The sequence below is a fragment of the Pistacia vera genome, unplaced genomic scaffold (assembly GCF_008641045.1).
Source record: "Pistacia vera cultivar Batoury unplaced genomic scaffold, PisVer_v2 Contig36, whole genome shotgun sequence".
Classification (NCBI taxonomy): Eukaryota; Viridiplantae; Streptophyta; class Magnoliopsida; order Sapindales; family Anacardiaceae; genus Pistacia; species Pistacia vera.
In genome coordinates this window covers 310,952-336,503 of record NW_022196179.1, presented here as the reverse complement: position 1 = coordinate 336,503, position 25,552 = coordinate 310,952, and the positions used below count along the sequence as shown (strand labels likewise).

The 25,552-nt window shown below is 34.0% G+C and overlaps 1 protein-coding gene, 1 long non-coding RNA gene and 1 other non-coding gene across 3 annotated transcripts; 1 reads left to right on the top strand and 2 right to left on the bottom strand.

Annotated features, from left to right (window-relative positions):
- The first annotated feature begins 10,509 nt into the window (after nucleotides 1–10,509).
- On the top strand, nucleotides 10,510–14,663 carry LOC116139940 (growth-regulating factor 1-like). The gene is made up of 4 exons (XM_031425584.1): nucleotides 10,510–11,182; nucleotides 11,938–12,165; nucleotides 12,655–13,024; nucleotides 13,514–14,663. The coding sequence occupies exons 1-4, from the start codon at nucleotides 10,795–10,797 to the stop codon at nucleotides 14,322–14,324; spliced, it is 1,797 nt and encodes a 598-aa protein (XP_031281444.1). The 5' UTR covers nucleotides 10,510–10,794; the 3' UTR covers nucleotides 14,325–14,663.
- Nucleotides 14,664–20,629: 5,966 nt separating this feature from the next.
- Nucleotides 20,630–22,058, bottom strand: LOC116139916. Its single transcript, XR_004129530.1, has 2 exons — nucleotides 21,885–22,058; nucleotides 20,630–20,849 (listed from the first exon to the last, which is right to left on the bottom strand). It is a non-coding gene; the product is annotated as an uncharacterized LOC116139916 (long non-coding RNA).
- On the bottom strand, nucleotides 21,717–21,808 carry LOC116139980. Its single transcript, XR_004129537.1, has one exon. It is a non-coding gene; the product is annotated as a small nucleolar RNA snoR8a (small nucleolar RNA).
- Nucleotides 22,059–25,552: the final 3,494 nt, after the last annotated feature.

Sequence of the window (25,552 nt, the reverse complement as noted above, 5' to 3'; positions counted from 1 at the left end):
GTCGATTACCGACATTTAATGTGTGGGTGAAAATGTTTTTGTTAATTATCAATATTTTATTGTAAATGGTGTTTAACTAAATTAACAAATATAATGAGTATTTTTTTTATTAATTTTCAAATCTTATCTAATAGTAACAACTCAACTCAACTTTTTCAAAAATACTACTCAAAATAATAAAGCAAACACAACCTATAAGTTTTCCTTTGGTTCAACTTTCTTAAGTAGTGTACCAGTGTTCAGGAAAATAGAATTTATGAAAATTATTTTTTTATTAAATAAATATTGTTTAGTTTAAAAATCACTTCGTAAACCAATTAAAATAGAAACAATTTGAAGGAACGTCAAAATATCGGGCTATATTAAAATTATACTAAAGATCACGGGAGTCCGGAGAATTAGAACATTAAATATTATTTTTTCAACATAATACTACATTTATAAATCCTTTTCACTAACTTTTTTTCATTGTCAACTCATAATTAGTTAGCTTGTAGTAAATTCCGCCTGACAAAATACAAACTAACCAATTACAATCTACACGGATGTGCGTTTATAATGGAAAGTTGTGAGCTGTTTGTAGGGGCAAATGATTAAAAGACCATATTAGCCTTGAATTTAATTAAAATGCCATGTAGTTTTTTAGTTTTTACTAAATGACCTTATTTTTTATTAAGACAAACTAATAACAATTAAACACTAATCATGGTTTAATTAGGATTAATGAAGTATTATGTACTCTTTTAAAAATTATAATATGTCCTCAAAGACCTGAAATTCTTGCAAACAAACCCAAACATAACATCTTCTTCTTCTTCCTCTTGCCATTAACGCATCCCTCCCCTGGTTGCTGTTTTTTCTAAGCTTCGTCTACATCTTCTTCTTCCTCCTTCCTGTACATCTTTTTCTTCCCGCCATTAACACTATCTTCTTCTTCCGCCATTAACATCTTGTCTGCCACAGATCCTCCTCCTCCTGACATTTTGTCCAGGTATGTGTATCTCCCTTTTCCATTTTATATTTTGATTTACAAAGATTTAATGATGGATTGAATTTGGGTTATGATTTTGACTTAGTTGTTTAGGTTGTTGGGTTGTGTTTGATGTAATGCAAGTTGAAAGCAGTGAAATTTGTTGAATATTTTCTTGCATTGTGGGTAGCTGGGGGTGGTAGCACCGATTGTAGGTGGAGATAATTGATGAAATAATTAGAAGAGGTGATTTGAGTTGCTCACATAGTGATATCGTTGTGAAATCTGTTCTAAGCAGAGTTCTTGAACATTATAAGGTACCTCTTGCTATATTAAAGTCGGATGAAGGTGTGAAGTTATATATGATTGATGTGGGCGATAATGGTTTGAGGCTGATTTTAAGGGTTTCTTTTATACATAAATCGTTGGAAGTTGGTTCAGAGGAAGGGGATAACGAGGAAGTTGGTGGAGAGAATGCTGGTTTTAATTTGAACTATGAGGGCATTGATTTCTTAGTTGAAAAATCAAGAGTAGGCGGTGATTTGGGGGGTGAGAAGGACACTGTAGAAGAGGTTGGTCATGTGCGGCATAATGAAAATGCTGAGGAAGAGGACCCTGTACATGTTCCTGCAGATGTAGAGATTCCTTTAAATACAGATTATGTAGAAGGTGTTGTTTATGAGGAAGAGAACACTATGGTCCTCTATGCAGGTTTAGAGGTGGTAATTGCAAGTAGTAGTGAATCAGCTCATGTTTTTACTGATGGATCGGACTTGCGCATAGGGTATTTATTTGACAGCAAAGAGGAAGTGGTGAGGAAGCTAAAACTTGTTGCCGTGAGAGGTAATTTTGAGTTCATCACCAAAAAGTCTAATTCATTGGTAGTGACGGTTGCATGCCGTGATCGAAAGTGCAAGTAACAGGTTTATCGTAGAAGGTTGGCGGAGTCCGAAACATTTATTGTTAGCACATATACCTATGAGCACACATGTGGTTTGGGACATATTTAAGGTGAGCATCGACAAGCCTCCGCTGATGTTATTAGATAATTTTTCAAAAGTCGGTTTGTTGAAGGGAACGGTCCATTTCCTAAGGACATCCAGAGACTTGTGCGCACAGAGTTGGGATGCGTTGTTAGTTACTGGAAATGCTGGAAAGGGAGACAACATGCAGAAGATTTTGTGAGGGGCACATCACAACACGGGTACTCAGTATTAGAAGTGTACTGTTATATGTTTGAGTTGACAAACCAAGGTAGCAAGATGACTTTGAAGTGGGACAAGAATATGAGGTTTAAATATTATTTTGTTGCATGGTGCTACTATAAGGGGTTTTGTAAACATGAGAAAGGTGTTGGCTATTGATGGTTACTTTTTGACGAGAAAGTATGGTGGTACATTGTTGGTGGCCATTGCACAGGACAACAAGAATCACACATATCCCGTTACATGGTGTGTGGTTGACTTTGAGATCGACAAGTCGTGGACTTGGTTTTTTCAGTAATTACGTATGATAGTGTCTGACAATGACAAGTTGTGCATAATATCTGATAAGCACAACTCTATAATTGGGAATTGCCACTATTTACCCTCAAGAACATTACAGATTCTGTATGAGGCACCTTGGTGAGAACATAAAACAAAAATTTAAGTGTGCTGGCCTCCTTCAAACATACTACATGGCAGTAAAAGCTTATCAAGTTGATGAGTTTGAGGAGCATTTCCGGAAAATCCGAATCAAGGATGATAAAATTGCTTAGTATCTTGAGCATGATGTTGGTTTTGAGCGATAGAGTAGAGCTTACTTTCCTGGAAGAAGCTTTGATGTCATGACCATGAATATAGCCGAGTTCATAAATTTAAAGTTGTTAATAGAAAGAGAGTTTCCAATAGTTGCCCTTTTTGATGCAATCCAGAGGACATTGTCACGGTGGTTCCATGAGTATTGTACGGAGTTAGATAATTTTATCACAACCCTTGTTCCGTTAGCTGAAAAATTATTGCGAAAACGTATGGAATTGTCAAATGCACTATTTGCCTATCCTCTTAATGCTCAAGAGTTCACCGTGCACTGCTATGGTTCGGATGCCCTAGTTAAACTTCTTAGCAAAACTTGCAGCTGTAAAGTGCTTGACATTCAATGTTTACCTTGTTCTCATGTACTAGCAGCACTGAAACACCAACGGAAGTTGGATTGGTTTAGGAATTTACATGAAACTTTGCTCCCCTCTCTATATGGAAAATCACTACATGTTGGCTTATTTGGAAACGATATATCCATTTCCTCCAAAAGAGCAGTGGGTGGTGCCGCCAGATTTGGTTTACATTATCATCTATCCGCCATTCAATAAGATAGAAAAAGGGGAGAAAAAGAGTTAAGCGTATTCCATCAGCCTGTGAGGTTCCCCGGAGGATGAATAAGTGCTCAATTTGCAAGCAACCTGGCCACAAGAGAAGCAGTTGTCAAAATCGATCACATGCAGATCCAAAACATTAGGTTTGAATTGATCAGTAGCAAGAATGCAAGCAATCTGCAGATAAGATCAGATCATTTAAGCGACATAAGATCGCTTAAGCAATCGACTGTTATCTGCAGATCTGAACAGCAGATCCTTTAAGCGATCATTGGTCACTTAAGCGACCTACGATCACTTAAACGATTGGCTACTCAGATCAGATTTGGTGACCACTAGATTGCTTAAGCGATGTAAGGTCACTTAAGCGATCTTTTCTTATATGCAGATCTGACAAGCAGATGGCTTAAGCGACCGAAGATCGCTTAAGCGATCTAATAAATTTATTATGTTTCTCTTTTGTGGTGCGTTAAACTGATTTTAGGTCCCTGTATTTCCAGCTATGTCATCAAGAAGAAGGATGAAATTGAGAGAGTTGCCAAGGCCAATCGTTAAAGAGTTGTTATTTTCAATTTTTTATGTTTTAAATTTAATTGTTACCTTAAATAAATCATCCTTTATAACGTATTAAATCAAATTAATTATTTTTCATTTTCATCCATTTTAAAAAGAGTTTAAGTAAGTAAAATTTCGCATATTATCTCTGTATGACATTGATTGTTGCCCAAAGAAGTAAGACAAACAACATAAATATTATCAAAATAATTGTCATATCAAGTCAATCAATCAATCAATTTACTGAATTAGTCACAATTGTGGCATGTTAGTAGACACATATCTCATTTCATAAATATGGATAATTATAATTGAATATAGAGCTCACCTATAATAAGAAATATAATTTCTCACTCAAACGTGCACAATATCAGAAGATCGACGAGATAAGAAGCAAAATGGCCTTGGTCACTTAAGCAATCATGAATAGCTTAAACGACCAAGGCCAAAAGTGAAGAACCGCTTAAGTGATATTGATTTTGCCTTGGACATGATTGTTTAAGCGACAAAGGGTAAAAGTGAAGAATCGCTTGAGCAATCGTGTACCTGGAGTGACTTGATTCTACCTTGGACATAATCACTTAAGTGATCATAGGTCACTTAAGTGACCAACAGTAAAAGTGAAACATTGCTTAAGTGATCTTGATCATCGTTTGTACATGATCGTTTAAGCAACTAAGACTGAATATACTGGATCGCTTAAGAGAGACTTAAAATCACTTAAGCAATCTAGTACAGTCGGATGACCTTTATTCTGCCTTTGACGAGATCACGTAAGTGATTTATTATCGCTTAAGCAACCAAAGCTAAATAGACAGGATCGCTTAAGCGAAACCCTATATCGCTTAAGCGATTAAGGGAAATTTATTTTGGTACTTTAAAAACATTAAAATTTCTATTATATAGAATCATTCTATACTTTAATATTTCGTTTCCATGTTTATGTACAGACGTAAAAAAATTAGTTTAATTAAAATATAATTTTGTAAAAAAATCGATTAAGTGATATAAATAATCAAATCAATTGACACAAGACAGATCACGGTCCACTGAACTAATCGTACAGTCAAAATTGAAGCTTATTTCAATCTAATCATTCTTAAATACATCATCCATATTTATGAAATTGAGGTACGTTTTTACTAATATGTCACGCTAGTGCGCTATGACATTCATCCATATATCATACGGTTGTAACTAGACCTGGCAAAACGGGTATGGACCCGCGGGTCGGTCCGTACCCGGGTAAAAAATATAGGGTATGGGTTCAATAAATTAAACCAATTTTTATATGACCCGTACTCGTACCCGGTCCAATAAATTACGGGTCATACGGGTGAACCCGTGGGCACCCGCGGGCACCCGTATAAGCCAAGGCTTCTATTATGTTCATTTCAATGTCTGAACTGAATGAATCCCTAAAAGTTTTTAATTTTTTATNTAAAACTATATTTGTTTTTATTTAATTTTAATTAATTAGAAGAATAGAGGTAATGATTTGTTTATGAAATTAAAGGTATTTTATAATTTGAAGGTAAAAATTTGGAAATTCAATGATGGTGACAAGTTGAGAAGACAGGTGGAAGGGAATATCATAATATAGATCTTGAAAATTGAAGGGTTTGACTTTGTGGTTATGTAAATGTGCGTGTGCATTAGCACAAAGCTAGGTACATAGGTTTAATAGGTAGTAGAAGAGCCATTAATTAATAATTGAAGCTTGAAAAGGATGCTTTTACAAACCCATCCTTCAACTAAACCTACATTCGTCTATTTGATTCTTTCCTTTCCGTTTCTATCTTAATCACCCTTTTATTTTATCTCTTCGCCTAAACTTTCAAGTTTCATCTATAACCATTTTGTTTCGTACTCCATACGGGAACCAGAATGACAATGGGCATTGAAGAATGATGCGTTAAATTTATACTCAGTATGCAGTACGTACATACATAAATAGTTTAAACAGACCCAAATCAGAGCATATTCTCACGTAAATTCAGATTAGCCTGTCCATATCTGATTCCATACCAATAACTCGCCCGTAGTTTTTTTTTTTTTAATAATCAAGGTGTTGCGCATACACCTCAATTAATCATTTAGAATCTTAAAATTATCGGTTAAGTAAGAATTTTAGTGGTCATTAGGGATAGGTCAGGGTCAGGGACCCCATTCTCCGTCCTCATTACCCACTCCCATGACCATCCCTGTGGACGAAGATTTTTCTTATGACTGTCCCCGGCCCGTGGGGATGAAATCACTCCCGTCCTGACCTGACTTGATGAACGGGGCTTCACGAGAAATTTCCTCTCGCGGGGATTTTTGCCTTGTGTAGATCAAAACTTTTCACATGTTCTCACAACAATGATATTAAATTATTATAATCGTGAAAAACTAACACGTTAGTAGGTACTATATTTAACTGCTTAATTTTAGTAGTTAATTCATTGATAAATGCTAAATTTAAGGTAAGAAAATATAAAATCAACAATTTCTTGTAAAATTTAAAGAGCAATACATAACTACCACCATAAACTAATTTAATTGTTACTAAGTTAGAGACACATTTTCTATATAGTATCAAATAGACAAATTTAGATTTCACATTCTAATACTTTATGTTGCTAAGACATTATAATGTTCCATTGAAATAGTCTCATCTACTAAAATTCATAAAATAAATACTTGAAAGAAAATTTCGCTGAATATGGTGAATAATAATGGGTGCGTTTGGTGTAGTATTTTGGATAGGATTTTGAGGATAGTATTGGATTGTTGGATAAGGGAGTATTACGAGGTAAATTTGAAAAATTTTTGAAAAAGCCCTTAGGTTTACTAATTTAATTAAAGACCCTACTATATAAAATGACAAAAACACCCCCACCATCTACAGTGTCAGATTCCGACCGCCACCGCTGGAATCTGGCCGAAAAATTTCATTACGGCACAGACCGATCGGATCTATGCCGTACTGCATCATTATGGCCTTTTCCGGCCAGATCCACCACGGATCTGGCCGAAAAGGCCAGATCTACGGCCTGTTATGGCCGTCGACGGCCGGAAAGGCCAAAACGACGGAAGATGGGCCATTTCTTTGGTCGTCGCTGACGGCCAGATCTAGTCTTTTCCGACCAGATCGGTGTAATTCCGACCATTGTACAGATTCCGGATATCACCGGCGGTGGTTGCCGGAATCTGACAAGTTGGGTTGATGGAGGGGTTTTTGTTAATTTAAAAAAAAAAAATTCAGGGGGCATTTAGTGAAATTAATAACCTTATGGGGTTTAAAAGTAATTAAAAAAATAGAGTAATATTTCTAGAATTGTGTGTCAAACATTATTTGGAGAATAGGATTGGGAATATGGATAAAAATAGGGAGCCAAACGCACCCAATCATTTCTTGGCAAAAATTGAAACATGCTCATGGATTTCAAAACAATAAAATATAAACATATTTGAGGCTGCAACATAAACCTCATAATTTATTGGTTAGGTAAATTATAATAATCAAATCAAAATTTTGTATGGGTCATGTATTATTATTTTATGAAATTCACAAAGTAATAATACATATATTTAATTATTAGACTCCCTCGTTTAAATTATTTTTCTATAAATTTAATACAAACATTAGAAAGTATTATAAAAGTAAATATTATAAATTTTGATACATTACTTCAAACCGTGATTTAAACTATAATTTTATGTACAATCTCGCAAAGGGAACAAAAAAAAAAAAAAACATAAAATTTTCAAAAAAGCAGGGCGGGGCTTCATGGGGACGGGGCGGGGCAGGGCAGGTTGGGCTGGGGATTGCACTATCCCCTCCCCCTGCCTGTCCCCGAGTGCGGGGATTTTTCTGAGGACCATCCCTGGCCCTATCTCCAAATTTTTCGGGGATTTCCCACCCCATTCGGGCCAGATCCCTGCAGGGCCGGGGCAAACACCCATCTCTAATGATCACTCATATTAGTAATTACTAGGGCTTGAACTTAGATTCTTTTTTGCTCTTTCACTCTCAAAATAACTCAAACTTAGAAAATCATGTTAGATCCTCTTTTTTAGAGACTATAATAAACTTTAATTTTGCTCTCTCATTATAAAGGATACTCGAATTTAAGAGATTATATTAAATATTTCTTTACTCTTTTATCATAAAACCGCTTAATTCACTGTAGTTTTTGTCATGTAAAATTGAATAAACACAGCAATCTTTGACATGGCCCATTCACATTATTAGATACAGTGCCTACAGTTATGCTGTATAAGTAGTTAATAAAAATTCAAAATATAAATATGTATGGATTAGAGGAAGATTGTATTGGAGTTGGGAAGCAAGCAGCAATTACAAAGGAGGGAAGAGAACAACAATGGTGGGCATAACATAATAATGGAAAACGCGTAAAAACACAAAGGCAATGAGAAAGAAGAGGAAGATTTATATAGACGTCTTTTCAAGTAAAGAGTTATTGCATTATGTTTTTGTCCAACTTTAGTGGAGCATCAAGTAGGATCTGCCTTTGTAATAGTGTTAAGATATATAGGATCATAGTTTCTAGCTGTATCCTGTTCCCGTTGTACACACAAACTCCATTAATGTCGATCTTGTTAGTTAGACAATAAAAAATATTATTATTATTTTTATTTATTTTTTCTATATATTTTTGCCTTTTTTAGATATGGCTTTAAGGGTGAATCTTGTTGGGACTTCTCAATAAATAGAAATTAAACGATGTCCCTGGCAAGTTTTGTTCATGGGACCTATGAATCAATGCTATTTTGACATCTTTTAATGATTCATCATTCATGCATATATGTTTTTCTTTTGCAAACAACACCTTCACTTCTATTTCTATATTTTCAACATTCAATTTCATTTTCTGTGGTGCAACCAAAATTAATGTCAATACATTTAATATATATATATATATTTTTTTAATAAAGATTAAAAATATTTAAAAGAGGATGAAAGGAGAATTGGTAGATAAGTAATTTGGCAAATTGCACATGAGGTGCCATGTGATTAATTTAGAATTCCATCATAGCATATAGATATAGTAGCAACAAAAAAAATATATATATAAAAATGAACCACTTTTAAAAGGGTATTAAGAAAGGCTGTCTGCATTAATAAATTATGACACCAATTTCATTTTCTTTGACCATGTAATTATAAATTTAGATCAACATGTGCATATAATTTAACATTAATTAATCTATAAATAAATCACTTATGCATATATGCTTGGAGTCAGAGTGGACCTCCAATATTCCTAGAGATTTGAAATGATATTATGAGTTCCCTTCCACGACCCAGTGAAGGTAAAAGCTGTTTGTGTAACTTTTGTACATTTGGGTGAATTTGAACATAGATCAGAACACCAGGCAGAGTACCTCTAATTTCAACGCAAGAGGGTGAGTACATTAATGAAGGTACTAAAGTGGGGATGAGTATATTATTGGATGATTTTTAGAATGGAATTTTGAAAAAAAATAAAATTAAGTATTATTAATATTTGGTAAGATGAATAAAATAAAATAAGTTTTTGAGAATATTAAAATAAATATATTTTTGAGTTTTTTAGGATATAATAGTATAGTAGGATAGGGATATAATTTGTTGTGTTCGGATAAAATTATTGATATTGAAGAGTAAACGACTTTTTCCCATCAAGGACACTTTCTCATCCAAAGTTAATATTATGTAATCATCTAAAGCTGGTTCTAACTGATTTAGATGATAAATATTCTTTGTATCACTATTATTTGAATCTCTAATCTCCTATTTATAAAATTTATCTTATTTCAATACTTAATTTTCTGTCGATCACTAGCCATCATAAAATTAGAGTTTCATATTTTTAGTTGATTTTGATGACGAATATTTAATTAGTCATCATTATTCAATTCACCATTTTCTATTTTATAAAAATCCTCTTCTCATAGGTCTTAATAACTCAGTTCGACTAAAAAATAAAATGTATTTTAAATATTAACTAAATATAAGCGTTAGATGATAAAATAGTATTTTGAAACTGTCATTAAGGCAAACCTGGGTGGGAAAAAGTCGGTTACTCGATATTAAATCGCCTGGAAACAGTAAAGAGAGAGAGAGAGGGAGAGAGTAAAGATTAGATAAGATAGGACAAATGGGGTTTAGAATTTGTAGTGGCGACTGTCACGTGGCAACGCATCTTTGTACACGACTTCATGCAGCCCACGACTGATTTGGCCTTATAACTTTAAGATGAGAGAAGTAAATATTATTAACTAGCGGAAATATGAAACCGCCAGCGAACTTTTCTAGGCAACTAAAACTAACCATAAGCTATAAACCAAAACCCAAAACTCCATTCCAACGTTACAAATTATAACTCAAGTCTCAAGTTGCTGAACACGAAACTCAATTGACAGACATACCCACCTTCAGTCTTGGACATTATCTCATTGTCAGGGTGTTTTTTGTAAAATATGCTTTACTTCAACGTGAGAAGAAGTGAGAACTCTCACTAGTTGATGTAGAGCCTAATACTATACATATAATGGCCTGGCTTGGTTAGGGAGATCTTGGGAAAGAAATTAAATGGATTTTATTTAATAAGATATTATATTTTTATATATGGTATGTCTGAGATTATATAAATAGTATTTAGTACTACAAACTTCATCCAGTCAGTTTCCATCCCACCTCGCCTCTCGCTCTTTGCAATTATTTTATATTTTCTCAAACCATATACTACACTCTTAAAACAAAACCAGTCTGGTTTTCAGTTTCTGCTTAGCTTACTCTTAAAACATACTTACTTTAAAATGTCTCTTGCTTTGCCCCATCAAGCTTCTGTGTCTTTTTTTCCGAGTGAAATAATGCTCTCACTAAGTTTGGTGTAGAGATTCTTTTGGGTTTGGTGTAGTTTTTTATATGGATTTTGGGATGGTTGGGTTTGACGGGTTGATGGGTTCAGACACAACAAGTGGTTTTACTTCTCTTGTTTCAGATCCTGTAAACAAACACAAGTGGTATGGATCTACTGGGTTCCTCAAGCAAGAGAGATCTGGTACTGAAGATGAGTGGAGGAGTTCAAAAGTGGCAAAAAGTGATGATTTTTCAGTCTCCAAGGAAATGGTGCTTCAGCAGAGAAATAACTCTTTACTGAGATCTAATACCACTCTCTTTGATGGTCAACAACAACAACAGATGCTCAGTTTCTCTTCTCCCAAATCAGATTCTCTTTCACTAGATAGAACCTCTGAAAATGCTACATTGCCTTACTATCAACTTGCATCGTCTGCTTATAGTAGAAACACAGGTACTTATTTTATGTAATAAGCAGCGTGATGGGCAACATTGTTAATTTCAAGAAATCAAAGTGTTCAAAATATATTTTTTTTAAATCTCCTGTGGGAGAGCAAATGGTTTTTTGGGTTTAAGTTTAAATATTGCATGGAAGCATTGATTTTTGGCTATGGTTCACTGTAACCGGTTTGTGGGAAGATTAGATGCATGTTTTGTTTAGCTGAAAGCTGTATTATTCGTCTGATTCTTTGGTACTGATGGAGGGTCTTTTCAAGGCTTTTGGATTTTACGTCTTGTCAAGAAAAAGTGCAAATTTCTTCTTTCCTGGAAATCTTTGTCTTCCTGTTTCCGGGAGATTAGTTTTAATAACAAATCAAACATCTTTACCTAGTGTAAAGAAAAGAAGAAAAAAAGAAAGTAGTGCAAACAGGAAGAGCATGCAAGAACACTAATCGGCCCAATCTTTGATTGATATTCTTCTGTTTTTCTTTCCCTTTTTTCTCTTTGTTATTTCATGCTGTATCAAAGAGGAAAATTAGTGACTGTTGTAGCGTCCTTAAATGTTGCAGACAAGTTTTGATCTTTTAAGTTATTTGCCAGGCATCTTTCTGTACTTTTTTTTTTTTTGTTTTTCTTATTTTTCTGAGAAAAATGAAAACCCTTAAATATTCCCTTTTTGCTATGAAATGCCATGCCTGGAAAATTTTAGGCTTTTAAGCTACATATTCTTTCCATTTTTGACGTTATTTTGGGGATTTTTGTTTTCAGGTTACAATTGCGGAAGCTTCAACGTTGCAAATATACATGGGGTTTTAGCGGGTGCCAGAGGACCATTCACTCCATCACAGTGGATGGAACTAGAACACCAGGCCTTGATCTACAAATACATTACTGCAAATGTGCCAATACCCTCTAATCTTCTCTTCCCCATCCGAAAAGCTCTTGATTCTGCTGGCTTTTCTAGCCTTTCAGCTGGTTTTCTCCGATCCAATACATGTAAGTTTTCCTTCGTTCCTTAGAGATATAAGAAAGGCAATCCTCCCGACATTGTCTGTGAAACATTTACATGTGTATCTTTCAGAATGTTCATTATTGCTTCTTTACTCTGTTGATAGTTTCTGTTTTGGGTCTGAGTTCTAATCCTGAGATTTTTAGTTGTGATAAGCGACAAAGAAATATGTTTTTTTATTTGCACTAAGTACTTTTTTTCTAAAATGTACTGTGCTCGAGTTAGTCATCCCGTAAGCATTCCTAGATAATACTACAATAATTATTAGCAGTTCCAGTGCAGGCTTCATTATTTTAACCCCCCTTTTTTTTATAAACTCACGAATTACTCTCTCATCAAGGTGATAATTTGTAATAAAAGCAAATTACTCCATATTGATAACAGAGAGCAAATTTAGATCTTTCGAAATTAAAGAATTTGTGTCAAGACTTATTCTCTTTTTTAATTATGTTCTCTATATCTTGCAACATCTACAGTGGCATGGGGTACATTCCATTTGGGGTTCTCCAACAACACCGATCCTGAACCTGGAAGGTGTCGTAGAACTGATGGGAAGAAATGGCGGTGCTCGAGAGATGCAGTTGCTGATCAGAAGTATTGCGAGCGGCACATGAATAGGGGCCGCCATCGTTCAAGAAAGCCTGTGGAAGGCCAGTCAGGCCATTCCGCTGCTGCCACTACCACCTCCAACTCTTCTAAGTTGATTCCCATCACCACTTCCGTGGTGATGGGCTCCACTGGCGGTGACGGTGCATCCAGCAGCCTTGCCATTGAACACCAACAACAGCTCAAAACCTTGCAGCCTGGTGGTTCTTCTAATCTTTCTGCAGCGGCACCCATGAATAGGTAAAATTAAGTTAACTTTTGGTTTCTATCTGTTATTCTGGTTAATTGAAAAGCATATGACATTTAGATAGTTGTGATATGATATGCTTTACATGCACCCATAATTTAGTACCTTACTTGCTAAATGTTCCTTATCCTTTTGGCATTTATTCTTTCTGGATTTTATTCTTGATATTCACAATATTGTTATGGTAGTGTGGTACCATTAGCAAAATATATTTTTTTCGCTGCTTTTCTTTCTACTAGAATCTGTTAGCTTATCTTTGTAGCGGTGAAAGTGACTGATCTAATCAGATGAATTTCTTCTTCTAGAAGATTACTTAGTATATATTTATCAAAACTTCTAAAACTTATATTTTACCTCAGGCTTATGGTGACTGACTATATGTTTCTAATTGAATTTCATATTAAGAAGTGGTTTTTATCATGCCCATTTATTCAGATTTTTAGAAATTGACTGATTTCTTTTCATGGTTTGCCATTGCGCAGGGTTTATCTGAATAAAGATACTGTGGACGAGAGGAAACAAGATACGCCAGGGCTGTCAATGCTATCTCCTACCATTGACTTGAAATTTAAAGAAAACTCTTTCCTTATGTCAAAACAGCAAATCCCTTTTGAAGAATCTTCACGATCTGAGTTTGGATTTGTTTCCTCTGACTCACTACTAAACCCTTCACATAGAAGTCCATTGATGACTTGCAGAAACTTTGGTTCTTCTCAGGACCTGACTGACCAAGAAACTGAAACCCAGCATTCCCTTCGCCAATTTATGGATGAATGGCCTAAAAATCAGTCCAATCGATCTGCCATATCCTGGCCTGAAATTGATATGCAGTCAGATAGAACCCAACTCTCCATTTCTATCCCTGTGGCTTCGTCAGACTTCATGTCTTCCACTTCCTCTCCCAACAATGATAAAGTCACACTCTCACCACTCAGGTTGTCGCGTGAGTTTGATCCAATACAGATGGGATTGGGAGTGGGCAGTGTCCTCAATGAACCAAGCCAAAGGCAAGCCAATTGGATTCCAATCACTTGGGAATCTTCCATGGGTGGTCCTCTTGGTGAGGTTTTGCACAATACAAATAACAATAACACCACAATCAACTGTAAGAACCCAGCTGCACTAAACCTCATGAGTGAGGACTGGGATAATAGTCCTCGTCTATCTCCAACTGGAGTTTTACAGAAGACTGCATTCGGTTCACTTTCTAATAGCAGTGCGGGAAGCAGCCCAAGAGCAGAGAACAACAAGACTCGTGAAGGTGCCAGCTTGTGCAACGACCTCCTTGGCTAAACTCTTGTGAATTCTTCCTCATTGCTGGCCTGCAATGACTTAACCAATCAAGATGATGGAAGAAGAAGAATTAATTGTCATTTTGCTGACAAATCTTGAACAATTAGTTTTGGAGGGTTTTCAATTAGTTTGTTAAGTTTATTTAGTTCTGTAATCTGTATCGTTTGTCTTGGTTTGCTTAGTAAAAGTAGAGACTTTTGACTAATCATATGATTGACTAGGCAAAGCAAAAACCAGTTTGGACTCACAAATCACAATATGGAATTGATTGTGAGAACAATCTAAAATTTTGATTTCGACTTCATGTGCACATGTTTGGTGAGATATGTTGTTTGAAAATCGAAGGAAAGTATTTTAATAGCTGAGCAACCTTTGTAGATGGTGGGAAAAGTCGGCTTTGGCAGGTGCGTCATAAAGTAGAGGTGGCAAAAACACAGTTCTACCATCTTACCAAATTGGCAAAAACACAGTTCTGCCATCTTACCAACTTTCAAGCCTGAACCTTAACCCGTGTCCTTGATATAGAACATATTGAAAAAGAAATGAAGGGAAGAACTCAGGGTGTCTGTTCTTTCCTCTTCATTAACCGTGCATCTGCCTCTTTTCCCTTGCAAACGCAAATAAAATTTGTTCTTTCCAAATTTGGTTTTAGACTTTTGCTCTCCTTACAAATTAGAGTTAAATGACTTATTCCTTTTTAAGTATGATATAATAATAAAAATCTTTTGTTTTTGAAACAATATAGGGATATGATAGGGTAGAAATAAAGAAACAAACATAGCCATACATTTTCTTTTTAATAAAATTTAAAATTTACACTGTCATTGTTGAAGTCGTCGACTACTTCAGCACTATTGGGTTACATAGATGCATTCGGGGGTCGTGGGGATAGCACCGTCGGGCTCGTAGGCAGTTTGAGCCTTTTCCATGTATAACCGCTTGTAATACCCAAGATGTCAAATGTATGTCCCTAACTCAAAATAGTCTTTTAGATAATAATTTTATGTTAAAAAACATAAAATCTAACTAAGGGCAAAATAGTCGATTCATTTGGAACGGTATGAATCAATTATCCATAGAAAGACATTAGGGGCAAAATAGTCATTTTGCCTATGGATAAGCATTGAAAAAAGTCAAGGATGAGTAGACTTAATTGCATTTAATGACATTAATTAAGTAATAATTATGTTTAGTGCGAAATAACCAAAACGCCCTTATATGAAGAATTAAGGACTTATGAGTTATACAATTAAAATAATTGAGCCAATAGTATAATTTTGGAAAATAAATGAAATATTTTCCTATAAATGAGATGAAATTCGTTCAAGCCAATGGAGAGAGCATTTCTTCAATTTTCTCTCAAATCTTCCATGAAACAAGTTTTCTTTCTCTAAGTTTTAAAGGAGTTTTGCATAATTTTTCAAGGAGAACAAGATAGGAGCCTTGGATCTTCAAGTTGAAGAGTTTAAGGTAAAGATTAAAAACCCTAGTTTTGATGTGGTTTGAAGATTTGAAGTAGATGTTGAGGTATAATGTTATATATGTAGGATTCAGGTGTAAAAGAAGACAAAGGCAAATGATTTGTTGGAGCCTTGGAGGAATTCTTTAAAAATGTAAGGAAGAACCTCCCATGACTTTAGGGATTATGCTAGGGTTTGTAGATTTTTATGAAACCTTAAATTAAGGAGGTGTTTGTCTGAGCTTATGAAAATTAGCTTATAAATAACAATTGCTTATAAGCTAAAATTAACTTATAAGCATTTGAAATTTTAAGCAATTACGTGTTTGGTAAAATGTGGCTTATAAGTACATTTTATTATAAAATTACTAAAAAAGATACTATATTAAACAATGGCATACTATAGAATTTTAAAATTAAACAAGGATAATGTGGTAATATACTTGGTCAAACTAGCTTATAAGCAAAAAAAAAAAAAAAAAAGTACCTCCCCCCCAACTTATTTTTTTTGGCTTATAAGCTCAACTTATAAGCTCAAAAAAATTATAACAAACAGGTCAGCTTAATTTTAGAGCTTATAAGCAAGTTTGACTAGCTTATAAACTTAAACAAACACCCCCTAAAGCTTTAAGGCATAGAATTAGTTGATGGCAGGTGTAGTTAAACTCATTTATTCTACTTATTGCCTTGAATTCATTATACATGAAGTTATTGCTATTTATGTTTTATGAGTTGTTATCTTTGATTGAAGAAAATGAAGTGTGGATGTTGATTGTGAAAAAACTTGTAGTATTGGAGGTCACATGGTGTTGAATGGTTGCTATTAAAAGTGTTGAGGTGTTGTTTGCATTAGCTTACAATGTTATAACAATAATGGATGATTATGAGAATGAGATTTTAAACTTCCTTTAAGATGTTAAAGACTATTAAGGTTTATTTGATCCATAAGTTGACTTATTGGTTAATTGTCAATATGAATTGATGTGGCATTGTTAATATGAAAAAATTCGGATTTGGTAAGCTTAGGAGTTATGTTAAACATGCTTCAATATTTCGACTATAACTTGAGTTATAAAAATCGAAATGAGATGATTCTTGAAGCATTAGAACTTTAAGACATAGACCTATAACTTTGATGCTTGTGCCAAGAGTCAATTCGTTTGAGAAATTGATGGAAAATGGCATGAAGTATAAACTTATGGTTATTAAAGTTTAAGATTTAACATGATCAATTCTTATGATTATGACTTGATTATTAATGTATTATTATAATTTTGCCATGTACTAATGTTTACCCATTAGTTAGATGATCTTTGAAAAATATACATGGTCATGATGTCAATGCATGATTAATGTTATGAAATGGCATGAAGATGCAATGTAATATATGTTTTAAGATGATATATGTGAGCAAGAGGTAATGTAAATGGATTGATAATCTATAGATGAATTAAAAGTATTAAGCTCACCAAAATATGTATTTACATGCCATAAGATGGTAGAGATGCATATAGACATGATAGAGATGCATATAGACATGATGGGAAACGCGTAAGCATATCCTCGTATACCGGTTGAGGAAAGATGAATATATGCTTTAGATGTTAAATAACGCGTAAGCACACCTCCCGATGATATAAGCTCTAGATTAATTTGAGGTTAGATGATATGAAGTGCTTAAGATGCTAAGAAAAGTCCGATCGGCTACACGTTAAATGCTTCGTATGCATTTAGTTGCACTACATGAGTTATGATGTTATTTACATCATGAGATGATTTATACTCATGTTAGATGATATTTAGATGTTATATCATGACATGTAATGTGTGTGTACTATGTTTACATACTTATTTGTACGTGTATGCATTGATGTTTATATAGCCATGGGATAAAATGATGAAAGACATATGAACTAGAAAGGAAAAAAAAGGGGGAAGTATCCCTAGATGTAAAAAATAAGTGTTGTGTTAACAAATATGTTTAAATGAGGGTCAAATAGCACATTTAGAATCCAATAGATCATTCCTTACTGAGCGATTAGCGCTCACCCTTTCATTGTTGATTGTTTTGCAGGTAGACCAAAAGCAAAGGATGCTAGAGACAACGGGGCTTCATGTGAGGGAAGATGATTTATTGTCATCTTGATATTTTTATTTTGATGTAAATAATGTAAATGATAAATGTTTGTGAAACACCTTTGGAAGCTTCCACCCTATAAATATATTTTGATTGTGTAATGTCCGAGTAAATTCTTAAAGTTTTTGAAATTATAAGTTTGGATCCTGCGTGACATCTTATATGCATGTTTTGGATATTATTATTATTATCCTTACCTAGTTTTTTTTTTTCTAAATACAATTCGTTCTCCAGACATGTATCCTCGGGATTCTCATGGAGGGATATTCAGAGGATACCTGACTTAAGGGAGGTTTTACACCGCTGTAGGATTTCTTTAAGTTATTAATTCTTTATTGGGTTAGGATTGGGAATAAAAATCCTGGTAAAACTAGGTTTTGTCACTTAAACCTAGTATATAAACATACTTTTTTATTTTTTATTTTTTATTTTTTATGAGTGTGATAGCAATTATATGACAATTCATTCATTGTAAACGAGAGAGGTGAGAAAGTATTGCAATAATATTGACTCGGCTGGACGTGGCCCATGTTGGGTGAATTAGGGTAAATCACGCATGTTATTTTCTCTGTGTTTATTATATGTGATTTGCTTTATTGTTATTTTGTTCTCGCTGCTATCTCTATTTCGTTCAATCATGAGTTAATAATATTATTAAATTGCTCTCATATTGTTTATTTTAACCCCTAAAATTTAACAGTAGAGAGATTTCTATTATTTCCAAAAGGAATTTTGTTAGAGATTTTTGTTGTTATATCCTACTTGGCGGATTAATGTCATTAATTCACAAAATAAACTTGATGGGTTGCTTAGTATGTATTAATTTTCAACGGCATCATAGGAGGTCATTGCAAACAATGTTGCAACATTAGTAGCAGAAATTTGTGTTTATGCTCACAGTTGTGGGTCGGGATAGACTATTTAAACATATCGCTTAAGAGATAAATTTATAGATAAGCCTATATCGCTTAAACGATAAATTTACATTGCTTAAGAGATGATCATTTAGTAAAAAAATTCAAACTTTATAACTTTTAAATTCATCCCAAACTTGAAATGGTATTTTGATAAAATTTCTGGTTGTTGTTTGTGGGCCTAAAGCAAGGAACCTTTTAGTTAAATTGTTAATATAATAGTTCTACATCTATATGTTTGCAAGAAGGCGGCAATACAAGGGCCTGAGTTTTCACCATTTACCCAGCCTCATTCCAGTGACCCAGTCCCAACACAGTTCTTTCCAAACATTATTGATCATAAAGCCCGGACAACTGGAAATAGTTTTTTGGACATTTTAAGATGAGTGCAAACATACGGCTTGTACCTATAAGCCATGGACTGGAATGGATAGTTAATTACATTGCTTAAACCACTTCACTTACATTAAAGAAAAATAATTTTCAATTGAGTAGGAAACTGGATTAGTATTTAGTTCTTCAATCAAGGTCAATTGGATTGAAAACTCGCAAGTGTCTGCATTATGCCATTTTTATTAATTGATGAAATTTCTCAGGCTTATCCTTCATGGGCCAGCCCACAAAGTGAAAAATCACATACGCAGCTTTCTTATAATATAAGAAGCACATGGAAACACTTATGTCACTGCCAAATAAATTTTTATAATAAACCGTATAAACTTCTTATTTATAGAGTTTATAGAAATATTAAGCACGCTGCTCAATCGTAAATCACATTTCCGAAGCACAAAATTTACAGGCCCCTTTATTCACTATTATTATCCTATTCTATTCAACTATTCTATCTTAAAAACCTAAAAATATAGGATACGTTTGATTTATTATTTTGAATAGAATTTTGGAAATAATATTTGGTAGTTGGATAGAAGAATATTACGAGGTAGAATTTGAAAATTTATAAAAAAGCCTCTAGGTTTACTAATTTAATTAAATACCCTAATATATAAAATGACAAAAACACCCCCACCACCTACAGTGCCAGATTCCAGCCACCACCGCCAGAATCTGACCGAAAAATCGTGTTACGACACAGACCGATCGGATTTGTGTCATAACGCGTCGTTTTGGCCTTTTCCGACCAGATCCACTTTTCGGCCGTCGCGACCACAACAGGTCGTAGATCTAACATTTTTCGGTCAGATCCACCATAGATCTGACCGAAAAAGATCATATCTACGACCTGTTGTGACCGCGACGACCGAAAAAGGCCAAAACAACGACCAAAGATATGGCCGTCGTTTTCGATCAACGATGATCATTTCTTTGACCGTCGTTCACGACCAGATCTGACCTTTTCCGGCCAGATCCGTGGTATATCTAACTGAAAAAAGCCAGATCGGTGAACTTCCGACCATTTATAGTCGACAGGTAGGCCGTTGTACAGATTCCAGCTACCACCAATGGTGGTTACCGAAATATGGGTCGCGGGGTGTTTTTGATAATTTTTAAACTTTTTTTTCAAGGTGTATTTGATGAAATTAGTAACCTTATAAGATCTAAAAGTAATTAAAAAAAATAAGATAATATTTTTGGAATAATGTGCGAAACATTATTTAGAGAATATAATTGGGAATATAGATAAAAATAATAAGCCAAACATGCCCATATTTGTTTCAATATTCTCAAAATTAAATTATACTTTATTTAGCTCTCAAAACATTAATAATTACCTTTCTCGTAAAAATAACCCAATTTTATTTTTTCCAAAATACTATTATAAAAAATATCATAATAATGAATCACCCAAACCTTCTTTATCTATTGAAGGTATTAAGCATTGACATTGCTCAACCGTAAATCAGAATGCTCCAGCTACAGACACTCAAAATTTAGTACAGGCCTTACAGAAAGTCAAAAAGCAAAAAGAGATCAACATCAGAGTACGCTGCTAAAATTTTAAACCAGAATTGAATTCCTGCTTCTCCAAGCCATTACAGCAGTAGATGCCTCTAGCCCTGCATGAAACATTAGCTTCACAATCTCTATTGTTCAACACCAATGCATTCAAATTAGCTTATTAACATCAACGGTAATACAGGTTAAAAGGATCTAGTACTAATCTCAATGTGTCTCTAAATATTAGAAATAAATATCAAAATCTTTCATCCAAACTATTGCAGCTGCATAAATCAAAAAGGTTTTTAAAAGTAATATGGAGGTGTGCGTAACCCAAACCCATAGAGTCATTCACTCTGTCAAGTTAGGGCTTTAAACACCACCTATATCATTTTATGGAGTTGGCTAGGCACCAGAGCAATTGTAAGTAAAATGCGTGGTGAATTTGAGAGTCAACTCCTCCATTCTTATGATGGTAATGCGAATCAACACAGCAAACTTCTATTCTTAAGAGCTTCGTTACAAATCTTAATAGAAAGAAAGAAAAATATATTCCATCAAACCAAATACATGCGAACTGAAACTAATGACCTCCAAAAACGGAACTTGTTCAAGCAATCATAACCAAAGAAAGTGTCAAGAAAACTAATTTATTTCCCTAAAATTGCAAACCATACAGTCACACAGGGAAATTATCCATCAAAATCTTTTACAAGGAATCGATAGTTTACACAAAAAAATGCTGCCAAAATTGGTTGAAGATATCCGCATCAATCAAAAGGTATCGGAGTAAACGTAATATGATATCAGCCTTTAAGAACTAAATTTCAAATTTTACAGTGCGAAGCAACTGTTCATGCCATTCTTTATGAAATTTTAATCATAAAGCCTAACATTACAGATCAAACACCAATAGATAAGATGCAAATGAATACAAGAGATTAAAGCATGATTAAGCAAATAAAAAGAAATTAAAGGAAGAGGATGGCGCTCATATTCTATGGGTGTAAACGAGTCTTTCATGCCATTGCCATAGCATATTCAGTACGAGGAATTTTTTTTTAATCATCGCAACCAGACCTCTCTTAAATATAAATCATTCAATTATTTATACACGCGAAAGGTATTGAGAAACAGAGAAAAATTGAAATGACCTTGATGTTTGATCCCTTTGTAAAGCGCCGCATATATTTTTTATAGTCGAAACCTCCTTCGAGCTCGCCTATTATATAGAGATTGCGACCTTATCAAACTTGTATTGCCCAAAACCCTAACCTAACCGTAGTTGCATCATTTGAAGTGCCCAAGGCCTAATAATAATCAACACGATGTCGTATAGGCCACCACTGACTCCACACTGTCTTTTGCAAACGGCATCTTTTTGTTTTATTTTTTTATCGTCGTTTTCAAAGCCATGCGGCCCAGCCCACCGCCCATTCCAAAAAAATACAACCCAAGATGACTGTCGTTTAACCAAACGACGCTGATGATGAAGTCTAAGTAGTCAACAACTTGATTGATCATTCGGTCGTCATCAAATAGAATATAATTTTTTTTATTAACTAGTTGATTATAAGGCTACTTAAAATTGTGATTATTTCAAAACTTTGAATTCAGTTAAAGTATTTTATTTATATAATATGTACTTACACATTAAAAATGATGAAAAAGAAATGAAATCAAGTGATGAGGTCTCCTTAAACAATGGAGCTTAAATGTCAATAAATAGAAGATGTAAATACTTAACTAATAAAGGTTTTATAGACATGACTGTCTAATTAGTTATACCAACCAAATTTTCATCTTTTTCCACAAATAATTTGAGAATATAAGCATGGAAGGCCAATACTTGCACGGCGTTTACTAAATGTTGATTTGACCAATTCTTATGTCTATGTGGCTCTACTTCTAACTTCCCAGTAAAACTATGCCACATATTGTTCCGCAAAAGACAGAGAGAGATGGCTGTTCGACGTGCCACCACCGTTTACCGACCCCCTTTTTCAACAACGTGCAAATACTCTAGTGAAGGCATGAAATTAACTAGCACTATGATTAGATATGTGCATTACTTACATTGGAAATTCTATTCGTGGTGAATTATTGCTATATATTAGAGTAAACGGCCTTTTCCCACTCAAGGTTTGTCTTAATGACATTTTTTCACCCAAAAAGTTTCAAAATACAACTTTTTCATCAAAAGTTAATATTTCATTACTATCTAAAACCAATTCTAACAGTAAAAATTATATTTATCATCACCATTTGAGCATCTGATTTTCTCTCTATAAAATTTATTTCACTCCGACATCTGATTTATCGTTGATTGTTGGCCATCACAAAACTAGAGTTGCCTGGTCTTGGTGATTTTTTACTGATTCTGACAGAAAATAGTCAATCGGTCATTACCATTCAATCCACCCGCCTCTACTATACAAAAACCCTCTTACCCTGACTCTTGGTAACTTGTTGAACATCATCTAAGAAAGTGACGTGTATACAAAACATAAACGTTAGGTGAAAAAGTGGTATTTTAAAATTTTTTTAAGTGGAAAAGTGTTATTAAGACAAACCTTGGGTGGGTAAAAGTTGTTTACTCCTGTACATTACCATCTAATGTTTTCCGAATTGGGAGAATATCTCTGACTGAACCCAGTAAACATGGCCATTATTACTTTATAGCCAGGGGGCATGCCACCCGCTTGACTTCAATGTGAAACATTAGCAAATTATAGGATTATTTATCAATAACAAAACCCGGTGTTCGTTACTCTCCAGTCTCCACTCATCGATGGGGTTAGGTTTTGATTCCATGTGTTATATTAGATCAAGACACCATATGATAGTTTGGTCACACTAGACATACCAACTTAAGTTAAGGGAAGGACTTTTTTAAACTTCCAAAGCTTACGTTACTTGCTTCTTTCTCATTTAATTAATGGGGACATATAATATTCTAAACATGTACTTGAAAACGAGGGAGAAAGGTTAAGGTGGTGAAGTCGATCAGGGAATTGAATGTAATATCGAACACCATGCACTTATTCAAAAGTAGTTTAATTGCACATGACTTCTAAAATTTAAATGGATGGGATCTTCTTATCTAATCGGGGTTGCTGTTTTAATTTAAAAGTAAAAGAAAATGATAAATTAATTATTATATGATTTCATTTAAATGCTTTATATATATTTTTTATGTATTTAACATTTGCAGACAATTCAATTAACATACGCATTTAAGTAGTATAAGCAATTGTATTTAAAACTGAATATTTGTTTGTTTTTTAGTTTTTATCGTAACATTCAAATTTGTCATTATTCCTGTAGGCAAATATAGAATGAGGCGGCAAGAATATAGATAATACATATTTTATTAGGTCAGTCAATAATTCTGAATTTGTCACTTTCACTTGCACTCTTTTTCTAACTTCTCAACTTCAATGACTTGGTCTTTTCTCTCCCCCTTTCACTGTCTATACTTTGAATTCTGTTTAAAAGCTAAAACCAACGGCCAACCAAGCTCCCCCTTGTACACGTTATATATGCGCGTTGTCCTTAAAAGATTATGCGATTATACTTATAAGATAAAAATATTCTCCTCTATATAAATCCTAACACACCTCCTCAATCCTGTAGTTCCATCATCAAAACATGAACCGAATGAATAAGGTTCACTCACAAGGGAGAAGTGTGCCCTTCTCTTGGGAGAACGAGCCTGGAGTCTCCAAAGTGATCACAAATGAAGAGCAGCAGTGGCGAAGCCTTTCTTTAAGGCTACCACCACCTCCCTGTCCCAAGGACAGCGCCCGGTTTACAGTTCATGATATACAAATCCCTCTTCCTCCATGTGCGTTTCAGCCTCCTTCAAGAAGTTCTTCTAAAAAAGGTCTTGATCAAGACCCCTTTTTTGTAGCTTTTAAGGAGTGCACCAAGACCAGTAATACTACTACTACAAAATCCAAGTTATTGCCTAAACTTATTAGTTCAAATCGTAAGAGGGGTATATTTAATTTCTTTTGCACGCGTTCCTGTAGTGTTGTAGATGATAACTTAATGAAGATTTCTCAGCTTCCTTGTAAGAAAGATGAAGACTGGTGATTTCAAAATTATGGTCTGTATAATGGACTGTGATTGTTTTTGTACATGTTTTGGTGGTGTACTTATGGTGATTGCTTTCATTTATTTTTTATTTGCGATTTAATTATATAAATCAGAGCGAATTCAATGTTTGATGTGCCATAAATTTACGTTGCTCTAAATAAATTATAACAGTTTTATACATATATAAAAAAATAGTTACTCATTCATGATTTTATATCTTATAAAGATTTTTATACAAAGTAATATAACCGAAAATATTACTCTATTAAATCTTTATAAATTTTATTTATATGTATAAATTTCCTATTAAATATACATTCGGTTAGGGGGAATATATGTGTTAAACATTGTTATACTTACAACTGAGTCGTATAAGAGTCATATAAATGGACAAAAAAACAAATGACATAATAATTATTTTACATAAATTTTTTATAATTTTTATTGTTTGTATGACTTAATTATACAATTATAAATAAAACATAATTTATATGCGTTTGTGCATTAATATGCTCCTTTTAGAGAACCCATTGCCCAGCTGGGCTGTCTACCTTCACTCGAAATTTCCACCCTACAACAGATGTAGAAATAAATACTAGATTGTAACTAACAATTGCTAACATTGATTAAAAATAAATTTCGTCACCTTTTTATCCGAAAAATTATTTTGTACCATTAATTTTATGTATATCACTTTAATTAAAATTATTATTGATATTAT